Below are 18,915 nucleotides of genomic sequence, written 5' to 3' on the forward strand. Positions count from 1 at the left end.
TAAATGGGCTAAATGTATGCATTTATTTATGTTTAGTGGAAAAAAAAGTGTGACTGTGAACATCCACTTCCTGTCATTCTCATTGTTTAAATTCCAATTTAACATCTCTCATCCTGTGGGGTTTGGCCAATTCGAGTTAAATTTGAACTCGGGAGCCGCTTTTCAAATGCTGAATTATAAAACCTTGCTGCTGTGGTCAAGCTCATATTTCTTTGCAGAGTGTAACAAAGACTGGAACAACAGAGACAAAAGCAGAGCCCACCACTGACCTATCCCTCACTCCTGTCATGATGGCAGTGGAGGGAGAGAGACTGATCATGTCTCAGTCTCAGTACAAATGTCTGGAGCTTCTGAGCCGAGATGGATCCCATAATAAAACAGGTAGTTTCATTTTCAGTTCATTTTTCATTTGAATGACAGACAATGGTGCTCTTAATCTCTTCATACCCGTGTTCAATTCCAAGACTGTTAGTGGAGCACTTTACGGCTAAAAACTATGAAAGGTGATCAGTGAAACAATAGGTTCTTCTCGAAAGGCGATGGGTATGTCCCTTTCTCATATTTCAGTCTAAAGAGGACCTATTATGCTTTTTTACATTTCTTTAAGAGAGAATATACATTTTTTGCTTCTTCAGAGAGGATTCCCTTATGTTTAATATTAATATTATTATATTATAACAAATTTTACTAATGCGCCCCTTTAAATAATGCAAAAAATTCTGAATTTTTTAGTTGGTCAATGGCGCAGTCGTTTTCAGTTCCTGACCCGTTCCTGGTTTTCAGTCCAGCACGCCGAACAGATGTACTTTGTGCCAGGTGTATGATTGGGCCCAAAGAGTTGTGAGAAAATGAGATGCGTGTGACAGCACGTCAGATCCGCATCATGTTCGACAGCAGCACATCTTAAAGTTACAGGAGCCTAATAAACCTGTGGCTGTAGTGTCTGCCATTAATGTTAAAGGAACACTCCACCGTTTTCAGAAATACGGCTTATTCAACTTCTTTCCTACATTTAGATAGGTGGCCAAATGCATTTTTGTCTGCGTTGTTCAAAGTGCATGCATTGTTTTAGTTTAGCGGAGAAGCTTAGCATAATGAACTAAAATAAATAAGTAATAAACTAAAACAATGCATGCACTGAGACAAAAATGCATTTGCCCACATATCTAAATGCAGAAAAGAAGTTGAATAAGCCCTATTTCTAAAAAACGGTGTGTTCCTTTAATCAAAGAACAAAGTTAACAGAGAAAATAGCTTTATAAGGATTAATCTATATTTAATTTTAAATTTACGCAGTTAAGACTGTTAATTGTTTGATAACTTTATTCATTTTCTGTATATTGATTAAGGTCTGATCATTAGATGTAAGTTATATTTATTATAATGAATTTATGTGAAGATTTTTTTAAGTTGACAAATTAAAAGTTGTTATTTTTTACAAGCCTAATAAATGTTGACTGATGGCTTTCATTTATATTATAATGTTGAGTGTCTATGATTAATCATAAAATTATGCTATAATTAATTCCTAAAATTTTGCTATTACAATAAAAAAAAAAAAAAGAATTTTTTGCTTTAAGTTGTTTCGATGTTAATCTGGAGAGTAACTGAAATTATTCCAATATAAAAATATTAAAATCTCTCGATTCATTACAGAAAAAAATAGCGACTCAATAGATACTTTTTTAATTGTTTGACAGCACAACATTTTTTAAAAGACCATTTTCTTCCCTCTGATTATTAGAAGTAAAAGGCCATCTTTGGGAATGCGCATTAGCCTATTAGCTCTGTTTCGGATTGTTCACATCTGTGAGTTTGTTGTTGACTCCCATTATCTTTTAAACTACCCCATCTTTCAACAACAGCTTCTTTGTAAACAATCTGTGTAGAAATGTGTCAGGATCCGACTAAAATAATCAGGGGTATTATCAGAACGAAACTAGTTTTTAACACCGTGATCCTTCAAAATAAAATGCAGAGGAGTAAGTCATACATACATCCACAAACGGCACAACATGTTTTGTTTCGTTGAAGTGGGGGGGACATTTTGAGTTCAGAAAGTCACAGTATGTTTTCAATGTACAATAAACTCTTGTATCTCAAATGATCAAGGAACATTTGAGTCCTCGTGAAACGACCCCTTTAAAATGTCTCTTTAACTTTTATAGGATCGTTCTGCAGCAGATTTTGGGATGGCTTGCTCTGTTGGGATGAAACCCCAGCCGGAACATTCGCCTCACAGAACTGCCCAGACTACCCCAGCTTTGACCCCTTGGGTAAGACTCTGCTCGATCACATCTGATTGTCAATCCAGACCAAAGCACTCCAGACACTGCAAATCACTGAGATTCTACAGCAAGCATGACATCTGTTACATGTCTTTGCTCTAGCTATTATGAAACACAAGATGTTGCTCCAAAGAAAGAATTCCAGAGCACGAGCGCAGGCTACTGGGATAATAAGTTAAGCCCTATAATCAAAAGGAGGTGATAAAATCACAGTTGGAAACATTTATATTAGCTTTTATCTAGAAGCGTGAAAACTATTTATTAGCTGATGGGCAGTGTTGTTCTAAAGGGGACAAAGATTTCTCTAAAATCCTCTAAACTTAAAAAAATAAAATAATCGACACTGGCTTGCATAATAATACATTTTTTTCTCCGATCATATTTTACAGTATAGCATATTTTATATACTTTTTAGGACATATTGCCTATAAACATTAAACCTCGTTTAACAAATATATTACAAGTAATAATGTAACATTTAAAAGTTATTCAAGTGTTTCACCAAATTAAAATCTCGTTCCGGAGCTTGTATCATGTTCAGCGGGGGAAACTTCTAACTTCAGACCGCTGCCTGCGTTTCACTCTAGCTGAAATATGCATGTACAGTGTACAGTTCGGAAAACATATTTTTACATCATATGTAATTATAGTCTGTATCTTTTTTAATAAAATCATAAAATAATGCATCAGGCGTTTCCCTCGCGCAAACAGATTTACGCCACACTCGTTTAGTTGACTCACATCATGTCCCTGTGTGTTGCTTTGCATAAGATTACATGATATACAGCACAATTGTAGATACAATTAATAGATAAAATAACATGTACACAAACCTGTATTTCACCGAAGACATGAACCTTTTTTTGTTGAAGCTGTACTGCTCTCTCCTGAAGATCTGTGTCACACAAAAACTGAAAAAATAACCAAAAGGCTCAACTCAGGATTTGGATAGAAAAAAAAAAGATTTTTTAGAGTATAGTGTGAGTACAACCTTAAGCTCAAGTCATTACACTAAACTTTCTTTTTCCCTGCAGAAAAAGTAACCAAATACTGTGATGAATCTGGCAACTGGGTACACAGTTCAACCATCAATAAGACCTGGTCACACTGTCTCACATTCTCAAAGGAAAAAATTAAGGTAAAATATAGCACACTAATGAGTTGTCCATAGTTATAGCCACTCAGCATTTCACTGGCCATATTTTTGACATTGATATCATGGGGAAAAAAACATACAGATATTTTTTATATTATCTCATAATTTGGCAGCAGGTATTTAAGACTGCTGTTACTTTAAGACCTTACACAAGGATCCATTATTCTGTTACACATGCATTTTCTCAACTTCTCAACTTCACATTCACTTAAAACATAAAACATAACTGACTATGTTTACATGAAGACTCGCCAAGATTATTTGATGTGTATTTGACTGTTTAAGTGCAATAAGCAGCGGAAAATAACTCAATTTAGTACTGAGAGGTGGCTATATGTGCAGGATCTTCTAAAGGGGAATCTCAGGGAATGAGTAAAATTATGCATAATCCCATGACGAAATTCGAGCCCTGTAACCCTAACAATATTCATCCGTAGCAAATGAAACGAGTGAGTGAAGGGAGGTGGGTTTGTGTGTCACTTGCTGTCGCAGAGTTGAGAAAGTGATAAAGCGCAGCTGGTATCGTCTATCTATTCTACGGAACATGAGTATTGGAAGTGTTTCAGATATGTCAGTATCAAAAAAATTATATTTTTGACATGACTACATTGCACTTAGTTTATTATACAACTGAAAAATGTATAGGCTAGGGCTGGGCGATTTGGCCAAAAATATTTTCACAATATTTTTTTCGGTATTTGCTATCACAATATTCATTTACCGTTAATAGGGAAGGAAATGTTTTACGCATATCTGTAAGACCTTGAGAAGGCATGTAAAAACTTGTTTGTTCACGATTCATCTCAACAGAGTAAAACCAAGCATTCTGTGTTAGTTCAGGCAGGCCACATAGTCAAGCTCCGCTATCAGCTGAAAATTCGAACCCCGACCATATCAGCTGATATGATTCCTACTCACCTACTCACTCAATTGGCAACTCTCAAATAGGCCACCTTATATAAGCGCAGCTTCTGTCTGCCTGCTTGGCTTCAACTGCATGCTGCTTTGCAACCCACCTCCTCCCCAGCTCCTCCTTGAACTTGTGTTTGACTTACTCAATAGCTGCGTTTACATGGACCCTTATAATTGTAAAAAGACTAGTAGCACGATCAGGCAAAAAGTCACATGTAACCACGTCAATCGGAATTAACTGGCCAGACCTGATTAAAATTGAACTCGGATTGTGAGGGTTGGTTTTTGTAATCGGATCGAGGGGACATGTAAACACTTGATCGGATTGAAAATTGAAACTGGAGAGTACTGTGCATGTGTAATGCTGTAGAAATAGTGTAATGACATATGATGTGCAGTACGAGCTGTTGAATAAAGTGTTATAAATGAGTGTCCTGCCATTCTATTTCCACTCATCGTCTGAGCCTTGTTTCGGACTCTCATCCACAGTCGACTGGTTGTGGGCGCAGGAAAGGGCATTTTTACAGCTTGATAAATATAAGCAGCATGGCTTAATGGTTCATATGCTTGTCATTTCCTCATTCTGCTTCCTGCTTCGCTACTGTTCGGACGCTCTTGCTTACTGCTCCGCGCTTTGCTCTATCGCTTCTATATTTTATCTCATAACTTCAACTTCAGCAAATCAACACAGCGCTCAAACAACAAAGCTTAACTTTTTTGATAAAACTTGAAACTCTGGAGACTGGATTACTAATAAAAAAGCGAACACTTCATCTGACCAGCCTCTCCCTTCCATCAGCTTACATTCCGGAAGGGAAAACACAGCTGCCTACTATCGAAAGGATAAGAAAATGCCTCTTTTAGTTCAAGAATCTACTTGCTGCACAAACTGCCACAGACTTTCACAACGGATTGCAGTTCTTGAAACAAAGTTATTTGCGCAACTACCAAACCGGACGAATCACACAGCAGAGCTTCATCACGAACGTCCTCTGCACACAGCTGGTGAGTCCCGTAAATTTAGTGCTACTCAACAGATAGAGAAACAAGTAACTGATCAACACATTAATCGATGGCACAAACAGGGGGCAAGACCCAAACGCACTCGAGACGTCAGATTGTCACGAGCTTCATATATTGCTGCAGTAGCATGCTCTACCCCAGACACAAGGATTGCAAACAGTAGTTTCCGACCACCATCGATACATCTCGAAAACAGATTTGAAGTATTAATGAATGAGGGTGATGAATCCCCAAACGTGATGAATGTGATCGAACACGGATTGCATCAGCCCACAGCTAACACTAATGCTAACAGGCGCTCAAGGTCGAGCAGACAGCAGCCCTCAGCTCAGAGCGCAGCCGAGCCAAGGACTCTGATAGTGGGTGACTCTACAGTCAGAAACATTAGCAGCAGAGATACAACTACATGCTGCCTTCCACAAGCAACCATTTCTGATGTAAACAGGGAAATTCAGAACATCCTGATAAAACATAAGACCGCAAATCGACTTATCATTCATGTAGGAAAGAACGATATTCAGAGAGAGCAGTCAGAACTCATTAAAAGGGATTTCAATGAACTTTTTGAAACACTTAGCAAACTGAAAGTTCAGCCGTTCATCAGTGGACCATTGCCAGCAAGAGGAACAAATAGATTCTCACGGTTGCTTGGGCTTAATACATGGCTGCAAAAAACCTGCATGATGAAGGGAGTGAATTTCATCGACAACTTTAATCTCTTCTGGAGCCAGAGACAATTGTTTACATCAAATGGCCACCACCCAAACAAACTTGGTGCAAGAGTGTTAAAGGACAATATTTATTTTTCCCTTCATCATCCTTCAGCTGTGTGTTCTAACCCACTCAACCTGATACAGAGTATGGACGACCACAGGACTTCTTTTCAGCAGCTGAATGGACATGTGGCTGACACATCCCACAAGGACAATGATAAGACCACGCCCCCACAACAACAATTGCTCACGGACACACTCCCAGCTGAGCCCTGCCCACAGAGCTCACCACAGACTGACTGTGAAGGATTAGATCTGCTCCAAGATTCAGCACCCAAGGATTATTTTCTGGAAAATGGACAGGGAAGCCAGGACAACATATTTCAACTTCCGATAACACCAGAGAAACAGCCCCTCTCACCGGACATGTCATTCCTCTCTCCAGCATCCCCGCATCTGAGCTTCTCAGAGAAAATGGAGGACTTGGTTCATGCTGGAATCAGACTATCACACTCGATCGCTATGAGCCCCCAAATATCGACCAAAAATCGTGGAGCCCCACAAACACCAAAGCCTGTGGGCCCAGCTCGTCCTCGCCCTCCTCCTGTGAGATTTCTTCGGTCACAACGTCAGGGCCCACACCCGCCTCCATCTGTTGTAGGTGAACCAAAAACAACTGATTCCAGCTCTCAGTGATGTGTTTTGGGTCCCCGCTATGATAACAGTAACTTTATCAAATGTTTACAAAACAAGGGGGAACCCAGTGTGCCTGCCTCTTTCTCTATCTCTGTTCTGTTACGTGAAAGAAAGTCTAAGGCCTTGTCAGGCCGTTTAATAAACCAATATAATCTGCTGCCTGTTACCTGCCAAAATAGGATTAATGTGGAGAAAAAAATTATTACTGTTAAGTTAGCGCTTTTAAACATCCGTTCACTTAAGAACAAATCATTTCTAGTCAATGACTTAATAACCACTAACAACCTAGATTTTCTGCTTCTAAATGAAACGTGGCTAGAAGAAAACTGTAGTGCAACAGTCCTCAATGAAGCAGCCCCTCCTAACTTTACTTTTATGAGTGTTTGCAGATCTGTTAGGAGAGGTGGGGGTGTTGCTGCTCTTTTTAAAGATTTCTTTCAATGTAAGCAAGTATCATTTGGTGACTATTTGTCTCTAGAATATCTGGGTATTGTGTTAAAAGGTTCTCCACGCATCCTGCTTATCATTATTTATAGGCCTCCGAAATACTCTGCAGGCTTCACTGAGGACTTTACAGAACTGTTATCAATAATTTCCTCAGAGTTTGACTGTTTTGCTATTGCTGGGGATTTTAACATTCACATAGACAATATTGAATCCAGTAAAACAAAAGAGCTCATGACTGTTCTTAACACTTTTGATTTGACACAGCATGTAAATGGACCCACACACAATCGTGGACACACCCTAGATTTACTTATCAGTAAGGGTCTAAACATTTCATCAATTGTTATTAAGGATGTGGCACTGTCTGATCATTTCTGTATTTTCTTTGATATATCAATCTCTCCTGCCATTGAAGCTAGATCTGTCTCTGTCAAAAAGAGATGCTTAAATGAGAACACTAATGTGCTGTTTATGAAGGCTTTATCTCTAACACCAAGCATATCTGCAGACTCTATTGATTTTCTCCTTGACTCCTTTAACTCAAAAGTTAAGAATGTAATTGATGATATTGCTCCTCTAAAAGTCAGGAAAAAGAGTACCAAACAAAAAGCACCTTGGAGAAACTCAACAGCAGTTCAAATAATGAAAAGACAATGCAGAAAATCTGAACGCATGTGGCGGAAGACAAAACTTGTAGTCCATTATAACATCTATAAAGACACCCTTCATGCTTTCAATGTTGAACTAGGCAAAGCTAGACAGACCTTCTTCTCAAATATTATAAACAGAAACATAAACAACACGCGCACTCTTTTTGCTACTGTCGAGAGACTAACAAACCCCCCGAGTCAGACTCCTAGTGAAATGCTCTCAGACAGTAAGTGCAGTGAGTTTGCTTCCTACTTCTCAGAGAAAATCAATAATATCAGAAAGGCGATCAGCACATCCTCTAGTTGCTCTGGGGTCAGTCAGATCATACCAAACCCTCGGAAAATTACCATGTCAGATTTCGACGCTATTGACTGCAAAATTTTAGAAGACACAGTACAGCATCTTAAAACATCAACCTGTGCCCTAGACACACTCCCCACTTCTTTCTTCAAAAGTGTGTTTAACTGTTTAGAAGCAGATCTCCTAGAAGTGGTAAACTCCTCACTTCTCTATGGGACTTTTCCAACCGCCCTTAAAAATGCAATAGTTAAGCCTCTTCTGAAAAAGAGAAATCTGGATAACTCCATACTGAGCAACTACAGACCAATCTCAAATCTCCCCTTCATAGGCAAAATCATTGAAAAAGTTGTTTTCAATCAGTTGAACAAATTCTTACGCTCAAATGGATACTTTGACAATTTTCAATCTGGTTTCCGTCCACATCACAGTACAGAGACAGCGCTCATAAAGATTATAAATGATATTCGCTTAAACACTGATACAGGCAAAACATCAATTCTGGTACAACTGGACCTCAGTGCTGCATTCGACACTGTTGACCACAACATACTTCTAGACAGGCTGGAAAACTGGGTTGGGCTTTCTGGAATGGTCCTCAAATGGTTCAGATCATACTTAGAAGGGAGAGGTTATTATGTGAGTATAGGAGACCATAAGTCTGAGTGGACATCCATGACATGCGGAGTCCCACAAGGGTCCATTCTTGCACCACTCCTGTTTAACCTGTATATGCTGCCACTGAGCCAAATAATGAAAAAGAACAATATTGCTTACCACAGCTATGCTGATGACACCCAGCTCTACTTAGCACTATCACCTAATGACTACAGCCCCATTGACTCCCTGTGCAAATGCATTGATGAAGTTAACAACTGGATGTGCCAAAACTATCTTCAGTTAAACAAAGACAAAACCGAAATCACTACATTTGGAAACAAAGATGAAATTCTCAAGGTGAACGCATATCTTGAGGCTAAAGGCCTGATAACAAAAAATCAAGTCAGGAATCTTGGAGTGATTTTACAGTCTGACCTGAGTTTCAGTAGTCATGTCAAAGCAATAACTAAATCAGCATACTATCATCTGAAAAATATTGCAAGGATTAGATGTTTTGTCTCCAGGCAAGACTTAGAGAAACTCGTTCATGCTTTCATCACCAGTAGGGTGGACTATTGTAATGGCCTTCTCACTGGCCTTCCTAAAAAGACCATTAGACAGCTGCAGCTCATACAGAACGCTGCTGCCCGGATTGTGAGCAGAACCAGAAAATATGACCATATCTCACCAGTCCTCAGGTCTTTACACTGGCTTCCAGTTACATTTAGGATCGACTTTAAAGTACTATTACTTGTTTATAAATCACTCAATGAGCTAGGACCCCAATACATCGCAGATATGCTGATTAAATACAAACCCAACAGATCACTCAGATCAGCAGGATCAAGTCAGTTAGAAATACCAAGAGTTCACTCAAAGCAAGGAGAGTCTGCTTTTAGCTATTATGCCAGCCGCAGTTGGAACCAGCTTCCTGAACAGATCAGATGTGCTCCAACAGTAGCCACATTCAAATCCAGACTCAAAACACATCTGTTTAGCTGTGCATTTACTGAATGAGCTCTGAGCACTGTATGTCCGACTGATTGCACCCTATCTTATCTCTTTATTCTTTTTATAATTGTTTTAGTTTACCTTTGTTCTTATCTCTGGTTATTGTTTATTTTATATGTTCTTTTGAGTTGAATATGACGAGTGAAAACTGGGTTTGATGGAAATAGTAAGTTTGACAATAAGGTTTGAGTATGTGTAAATCTGTGGAGGGTATGATGAGTGAGTAAGGGTTTTAACAAGAAGGTTTCTGAGTAAAAATCAGGGAACAGTGATTAAAATGGATGTTATGAACGTGTTTGAGAAAGAAATGAATGAGAGGTGTTCTAATTAAGATGGTACATGTATGTAGGCAGTAAACTGAAGAATGTTTATTTTTATATCAGACCATTATTGTGGATCTGACCATTTTATTTTATTTTATCTTATTTTTTTATTTATTTATTTTTTATTACTATATCTTTACGACTGTTTTAACTATGCTTGTTTTTAATTCTTTATTCGTCCATATGGTATTCTTTTTTCTCTCATGCATTTGTTACCACTGTTTTAATTAATTTCTATGTAAAGCACTTTGAATTGCCATTGGGTATGAAATGTGCTATACAAATAAACTTGCCTTGCCTTGCCTTGCCTTGCCTTGCCTTGCCTTGCCATAAGTAAAAATATTAAGTCTGCATTTTAAAACAAAGACAAGTGGGATGGTTAGTATGGAACAACAATGGGAAACTCTGTACATTTGTGCAGTGTGCTCATGTCAAAAGATCAAATCTTATCAGAAGCCTGTGACATATTAACACGTACATCGATCTGATCACTTGTTTAGCGTTTATGTAAACTATGTTCGGATTTATCAATCGGAATAAATTCAGCCAAAAGTGCCCATGTAAACGTACGTAGCTACACTGTAAAAAGATTTTTTGTTGGTTTAACTTAAAAAAGTAACCTGGTTGCCTAAAATGTTGAGTTTATTGAAATAAAAACATTTAGTTGATACAATGAAGGAAATTGGTTTAATAAATAGAAACTCAAAATATTATTATAGTGAACCACATAAAAAATTTGATAAATCATGAAAAAGCACAATTTGGCATGTTTCACTGCGTCATCACAAATAAAACACACACAATTAACCAATATGCTCACTGTAAAAAAATATTTAGAAAAAAACGTTACCTGGTTGCCTTAAAATTTTTAGTTCATTGAAATTGAAATTTTGAGTTATTACAATGAACATTTTTTGAGATTCGATAACCTTTATCCAAATATTATTAAAAGATTTTTTTAAGCATATTGGGTAATTGTGTGTGTTTTATTTCTGATGATGCAGTGAAACATGCCAAATAGTGCTATTCTCATGATTTATCACATTTTTTATGTGGTTCAGATACAAAAATATTTTGAGTTTCTATTTATTAAACAAATTTCCTTCATTGTATCAACTCAAATGTTTAATTTCAATAAACTCAAAATTTTAAGGCAACCAGGTTACTTACTTTTTTAAGTTAAACTAACAAAAAACAACCAAAAATGTTTACAGTGGTTACAAAACCTTTTAATAATATTTGAATAAAGGCTGTCGATTCTCAAAAATGTTCATTGTAGTAACTCAAAATTTTTATTCCAGTTAACTCAAAATGTTAAGGCAACCAGGTAACTTATTTTTTAAATACTTTTTTTTTTACAGTATATTGTCATTCAGTTCTCAATGGGGGGATTTGCTGCTCTCCCAGTTTAAAAATGGGAGGTTGTCCCCCTGTCTTAGCTTTTTATGGAGCTCATGAAAAGGACAGGGAATTTAGAACAGCAGAGCCAAACCGCCAAGTGTAACTTTAGTTAAACATGCCAATAAAATTTTACAAATTATGGTATTTTTTGACTTAAGTGGTTCTCTCTGAACTACCTTTTAATTTAGGGCCCCATGAAATCCATTATTTTCCTCTAAATTCTGTATTTTCCATTTAATTAGTCTGAATTCCATAAAGTTTGATTTAAATTTATAATCAAAAATGGTGTCTAATTGAATTAATTCATAAAACTTTAACAATGGAATATTTTTTTTAAATGTAATGTTTGAGTTTGTGTAGTAGACGAAACTACAGCTCTCATTCACACCCGCTGACCCGCAGAATATGCACTTAATGGGTCTCATTCACTAATAAATGTGTGGAGGAGTCTTTCATACTTGTGCGAATCTCTGATTCACAACACATTCATACTCACATTCATTTGTTCTTAACTTTGCTCGGATGTTAGTGAATTGGAGTATTCTAGATGAGTGGCCGTGTGGATGAGGTCAGTCAGTATAAAACACACCCAAATCATCTCCATATAAGGGCTTTTCACACACATTTTCCTCACAGCCTTTCGTTACTCTCGTCAAACTCGCCGCTGTTCGCAGGCGTGCTCTCGCCCGGATCCTCGAGCAGTTCCAAGTGTGCCATTCTCACCACAAACACTTTTTATACCTCTTATTAACATATGCGTATATCTGCATTATTCAAAGAAAACTCACAGCTGAAGCTATAACGCAGCTTTTCTTACTCTTATTTTTTTATTCTTACTCATATACTCATGTATATGATTGAATTAAGATGAAATTCAATTTCACAATATAATTGTATGGATTATACTATTTTAGCCTACAATGAATTGATTTAGAATTGAATTGATATGAATGAAATATAACTTAACACAATTATAAAACTAAAAATAGGGCGTTATTTGTGTGTACGCATACTTAGTGAATGAGACCCATTATGCACTAACTGGCTGTTTTTGTGTGTATTTCTGCCGTGTGTTAGGCTGTTAGATTAATCCATGTCCTTTTTATTCACAATCCCCTCACTCATTTTCGCATGTGTTTGTGTGTTCTGTTGTCTCATGGTGCAACCGAACCAGCAACGCAACTTGTCACTCGTGGCACTTTATCAAGGCATACGATAGGCTGTTTATGAACCAGGGACAGCACACACTTGAGGGTTGTTCATGCATCCAAACTTGTTATGTTTTTTTCATGTCTATTTACACTATTAATTTGAAGTGTATGTTTTAAACAGAGATGTAAATGTCTTGTCGAGCAGAAATCAAAACCATTGGGCATATTCAACTTTGGATCAAAAGTTATAAGCAGATAGAAAGCAGTAAGTTCAACATTGATGGGTTGGTGAGGTTAGAGGGATTTAAAGGAATCAGAAATTGCTATGAATAATCAGACTCTCCTCATCTAGGGGGACACATTTCACAACTTCTTTAAAATAGTTACATAGAGAGAAAGAACACACACTTCAGTGCATGGCACCTAATTATCCAATGCTCCTTTTATGTGTATTCTGAAAACAAATGCTTTCTTCTTCAGACGTTACCAGTTCATGGCTTTTTAGAGACAGAGACAGAGCTGGATCCTACAGCTGAGAGTCAGGTCAGCCCTGTAGTGACTCAGAAAGCGGAGGAGAGGAAGAAGATCATCGATGGTCAATATAAATGCTTTGAGAAAATGAACAGAGACCAGCCATATAACAAATCAGGTGTGGAAACAGAGAGCCTCAGAAGAGGCTTTTGATTGAATCATTAGCACAAAGTGCAAAGAGCAATTTTACAGTGGAATTGGCTCTGATTGTTTGTGTGCTTGTCTTTAGGTCCATACTGTAACCGCACATGGGATGGATGGCTATGCTGGGACGACACTCCGGGAGGAACGTACACTTCTCAGTACTGTCCAAATTACTTCCCTGACTTTGACTCCACTGGTACAATTCTTTCACTTTTTAGCTTTTTTTCAAAATAAAAAAAAAACTTTGGTGTTAAGTGTAGTTTGAGCCATGTTGGTTTTACCGTAATGATGAGATTCTGACTCGTAAAAAAACGGATAACTCGTATTACAACAAAATTCTGACTTGTACCAACTGACCGCTGCAGATTCATATTGCCGTTGATAGTGTTGCCATAAAAATGCATAATTGAATACGCGAACAGCTCTGAGTAGAACGTCACGTGTTGTCATCTCATTAGTGCTGTGATTACAACATGCCGTGAACGCAGCTATAGTTTTCCCAGATAACCAATCTATGTCGTCTTGAAGAAAAAAAAGTTTATAACCTGTACTGGTCTACACCAACTCAATTATTGAAAGCAGGGCTGTGGCTAGTGAGGTGAAAGGTGGTCATAATAACAGGGGGCCCACTAAATCCAGTAGTTATGATATATTTTCCCCTACTCTTATGAATCCTTATGGTATATACATTTGTTTGCCTGATAGTTCATTGAAAACTAACAACACAAGCAATGTAGTTAGTTGGTCTCTTCTCTCTCCCCTCCCTTAAAGGGTTAGTTCACCCAAAAATGAAAATTCTCTCATTAATTACTTACCCTAATAATGATTCAGATCGCTTATCAAACCTATAAACTGCTGAAATCACGTGACATTGGCGATCTGAATTATTTACATTTACATTTATGCGTTTGGCTGACGCTTTTATCCAAAGCGATTTACATTGCATTCTAGGTACACATTTTACATTATTGTCAGTTCTTGCTTTCCCTGGGAATCGAACCCATGACCTTGGCGTTGCTAGCACCATGCTCTATTGGTTGAGCTATGAATCGATACACTGATTCATAACCGTTCAAAACTTTGTTTTGAATTCGGCCCATCACCATATAAGTCGTTATTTCGTTTTTTTTGCACACAAAACTATTCTCGTCGCCTCATAAAATGATTGTAGAGCCGCTGTAGTGAGATGGGCTTTGTAACGACGTCTTTAGTGCCTTTATGGGTCTTGAGAGAGGAAATGACATTGGTGTCAATGAAGGCCTTTCTGAGCCATCGGATATCAACAAAAATATCTTCATTTGTGTTCTGAAGATGAACGGAGGTCTTACGGGTGTCGAAAGACATTAGGGTAAGTAATTAATGACTCAATTTTCATTTTTGGGTGAACTAACCCTTTAAAATGCTTATGGTCCGATGGTTATAAATTATTTCAGCTCAATCAGCAGCAAACAGCAGAGAGATGCCAATAAAACCTCAGGTCCCACCCCAGCTGGTTAACAGAACCAATTATAGTAGAGGCTGCTCTGAGAACAGTTGAATTTAGAAGTACTGCTACAGTGGATGTGAGACTGGTTGAAAATGTCAGGGATGCTTATGAAAATGTCAGGGATGCAATGCTTAAGTCTATCAAACATTATTTTAGTGCACTGTAGGGAGTCAATGCGATGGGATGCCGTGCCCCGATCTTTTCGTTGCCCGATTTATTTCACGGGAATAGGATGCCGTCCTCACACTCCGGTACTGTCAACATCTCTGTATACCTGTGCGGCTCTCTTAAATAAAGATCCATGTTTAATAAAAACTATTTCACGAAACTAAATCAAAATGTTTTGTGAAATTAGGAAATATTTAAGAGATCGTTAATTTAGTTGTACACATGTTGTGTACATACATTTTGTTTTCTTATGTCCCAAGTGCCCCCGCAAACACGATTTCTGCCTAGGGGAAGTTATGAATCACCTAATGCCATTTTTACTTTAATATTTGTATACAACTTTTTACATAAAAAAGTTTAAGCACTAACCTTTATTTGCATTTATAAATTTATATCTGTTGTTATTTTGCCTTATTAGGTGCATGACACCAGATGTTGGCCTCCATGCCCATATCTTAGGCCTACCTTTACCATGATATGAGTGGAGGGTGTTGGGGGCCCACATTAATGTTTTTTTGAGGGTGCCCAGAATTTCCTAGCTACAGTCCTGCTTGAATGATCTTCACAGGATAATTAAAAAATAATACTGACTTGCATATAAAATCGCATGCGTTTTTGAAAACTTTACTAAAGCATTTTGAAAGTTGTGAGCCTTTCTATCACCAGGGTAACTTAAAAAGATAAAGTGTAATGGCTTTTTCCTTGTTCATTTAGAAAAGGTCACCAAGTATTGTGATGAGACTGGAAATTGGTTCAGACACCCTGAAACAAATAGGACATGGTCCAACTACACCCTTTGCATTGCTCATACCAAGGACAAGCTCAAGGTAGGAGGATGGGCCGTCCTTAAATTGTCTTAAAGGAAAGTTTTATAGTTATGAATATTTATGAATTAAAGGGTCATATTTTATGAAAAGAAACTCTTACAGTACACATCCCAGCTAACAAAAATATGTTCTAAGAAAGTTGTACTAATGTTCCCATTAAATTATGAAAAATGTATTTTAGAACATTCAAAACAATAACATTTAATTTTTTTAAATTCTTAGTTATATGACTGTTAAGAGAACATTACATTTTTATAATTTTGTAAACATTATGGAAATGATACTTTTGAATACTGAACATTCTAAAACAAGTACAGTAGCAGCAACAAAATGACAACTAAAATGTTTCAGGAAAAAAGATCCATGAACAATATATAAATAAAGTTGTTTTTTTGTGCTCATATTTTGAGCAAATTAATAATTCTTTACCTGCCAGTGTTAAAAAAAAAAAGTCGTGAGCCCCCCACCAGAGTTTTGGATCATTTTCACAAAAATGGCATGGCCCCCAGAATATTTTTTGTATGATTATCAGAACATGCAATATCAAAATCAAGATATTGACTTTCTCCTTTTTTTAAAACAAACAAACAAACCTGTTTTCTTAGAGCTTTGTGCATTCTTTTTTTTATCAATACATGTGGGTAAATGTAATAAAAAATGTATTAAAAAAATAAAAAATTCTGTCAATGGCGAGGAAAGAATTAAAGACCAGATAAGTTTGAATGAATGTTCAATTAACCGTACTGGAAGAACGTTTGTTCATAACTTCATAACTCCCATTATAAACAAACATTCTTCCAGTAACATTAATAGAATGTTTGTTTTAAGTTTTCTGGTCTTTAATAATGTTCTCAAAACATTAGCACAAAAACACTATTCATGGAAGATTTTTTTTTTTTTTTTTTCAGAAATAGTTTTAGTTGTGTATATTAGGGCTGTCAAAATGAACGAGCTAATAACGCGTTAACGCAAATTCATTTTAACGGCATTCATTTTATTATTGCCCGATTAACGCAGCACACATTTTCTGTTTGATCCGTGGCCTGGCACGTAGAAACTGAGATCAGCCATAGACCTGAAGGATGCAGCAGCAAACATTACAATAGAGGAAGAAAAGGGTTAACATTAACATTACTATTCTGAAACAAGTGCAGTTATAGCCTACATAAGCTACCATATTTTCTGTTTAACTTTTATTAGACTACAGGTCAAAAGAAAAGTGTGTTTTTACACAGAGCACATTCTCTGCAGTCCGAGCGCGATGCACTGCAAGTGCCCTCTCGCTCATATCCGAGGCAAATCATTAACACCATCACCACTTACAGTGCATGTGTTTTAGTGAACTAAATACATTACAATCGGTTGAAGTGAATACAGGTTACTTTTCTGAACAAGAGCTCTCCCAAATCCATGTTTCTCACACTGTACGCGACTTCACGTGAATCGTGGAACATTTACAAGATACATTTACAACTGATAAAAATGTGCAATTAAGTTGCGATTAATCGCAAGTTAACTCATGACAATCATGTGATTAATCACGATGAAATATTTCAATCGATTTACAGCCCTAGTATATGTTTCAGAGAACATACAACGTAACATTTCCCATCATGTTGAGAAAATGATAAAATTAAATGGTTCCTTAAGTTTCACACAAACAAGATATTTTTATATATATATATATATATATATATATATATATATATATATATATATATATATATATACAGGGGTGGTAAGTAATCAAGTAAAAATACTTTGATACTTTACTTAAGTATTTTTTTCGGGGATCTGTACTTTACTTTAGTATATTTTATTTGCATCTACTTTTACTCTTACTCCACTACAATATTAAAGGCAAAGTTTACTTTTTACTCCAATACATTTCCCCACGCCCGCTCCAAGTATTTAGTATTTATATCACTTGATTTCCAAACCGGTCTGGTCAGTCATGGATGATCCAGTCGGGTATAGACTTGGAAAAGCTGACAAGTCAGGTTTGCCACACTAACGTTAGCTCAGTGTTTCCCCAACTTTTTTATTTTGCGGCACACAATTTACTATGAAAACATCAGTAACATTTTACAATACAGGTGCACTATAATAATTCATGCCTAATGCACAGATAATCATGAGTTAATGTATTACTAATGAAGAACTAAACCATTTATTAATGATTACTGCATCAGCAACTAATGAACATTCTCTATGATTAATAGATTAAGTAATATATGAATTGCTATTAATTAAATATGACATCAATAATTCCCTAATAACATATTACATTAACTAATAATGTAAATTCATGTATTCAAAGCCATGCACTCCGACTCTCGGTTGTCTGTTTAATTAATCATTAATCATAAAATTTGGCAAAATTATAGTATGACTTTACTTGAGCCCCTTTTACACTGCGATTCCAGCAAATACACAGATAATGCGACCCAGCATTTGTTCCCGGGCCGCTAGATTTGGTCCATTCTCACTGCCAGCGAAATACCGTAATATGTGCGCTCACACACAACCCGTAACGGTCCCGGATCGAGTTGACACGTGACATCCGGATGTGACGTATAACGGCGAGCGATCTCAGCTTCAGCGCGGATAGTAAGGAGCTCCGTGGTCTCGACTTGTGTCCAGTTTGCGCACATTTCTGCTTGTTTAACTTTAGTTTCTTTTGTATACGAACACTCACTGTGTTTAAAACACCGACGAGCTCTTCTGGCACTGCAGGGTTGTGTTATTGAAAAAACAAGCTCTAGGAGTCGCACGATAACTACGTACACGTTGCAGCATTAGTTTCGGCTTTTGTTCACACAGCGCTCGTCCCGGGTCGAATACCGCAATATTACTAGGTCCCCGACCTGGGTCGAATTCGGTAATCAGTCCCGGGACGTGGTTGCTTTCACACAGAAGGCGACCCAGCAATGCTCCGGGAATATTGCGGGTCCGACGTGCAGTGTGAAAGGGGCTTTGTTGAGGCACATGACTATTAACTAATTGTTATGTAATATGTCATTGTGGTTATGGCTTTTAAATTAATTTTGAATTATTTAATAGTATCTTGCTCCTCATCTGTTTTATGGA

The 18,915-nt window shown here is 37.1% G+C and overlaps 1 protein-coding gene across 1 annotated transcript in view; it reads left to right on the forward strand.

Moving 5' to 3' along the window:
* The window catches only part of calcr (calcitonin receptor), an 82,718-nt gene that overhangs the window by 36,311 nt on the left and 27,492 nt on the right, over positions 1–18,915 (forward strand). The window contains exons 3-8 of the mRNA XM_067425496.1: positions 219–381; positions 2,169–2,276; positions 3,323–3,426; positions 13,150–13,318; positions 13,430–13,540; positions 15,713–15,825. Coding sequence (XP_067281597.1) covers positions 219–381; positions 2,169–2,276; positions 3,323–3,426; positions 13,150–13,318; positions 13,430–13,540; positions 15,713–15,825 — 768 coding nt within the window. The remainder of the gene's footprint in view (positions 1–218; positions 382–2,168; positions 2,277–3,322; positions 3,427–13,149; positions 13,319–13,429; positions 13,541–15,712; positions 15,826–18,915) is intronic.

The sequence above is a fragment of the Pseudorasbora parva genome, chromosome 19, assembly GCF_024679245.1.
Source record: "Pseudorasbora parva isolate DD20220531a chromosome 19, ASM2467924v1, whole genome shotgun sequence".
NCBI classification, from domain to species: Eukaryota; Metazoa; Chordata; class Actinopteri; order Cypriniformes; family Gobionidae; genus Pseudorasbora; species Pseudorasbora parva.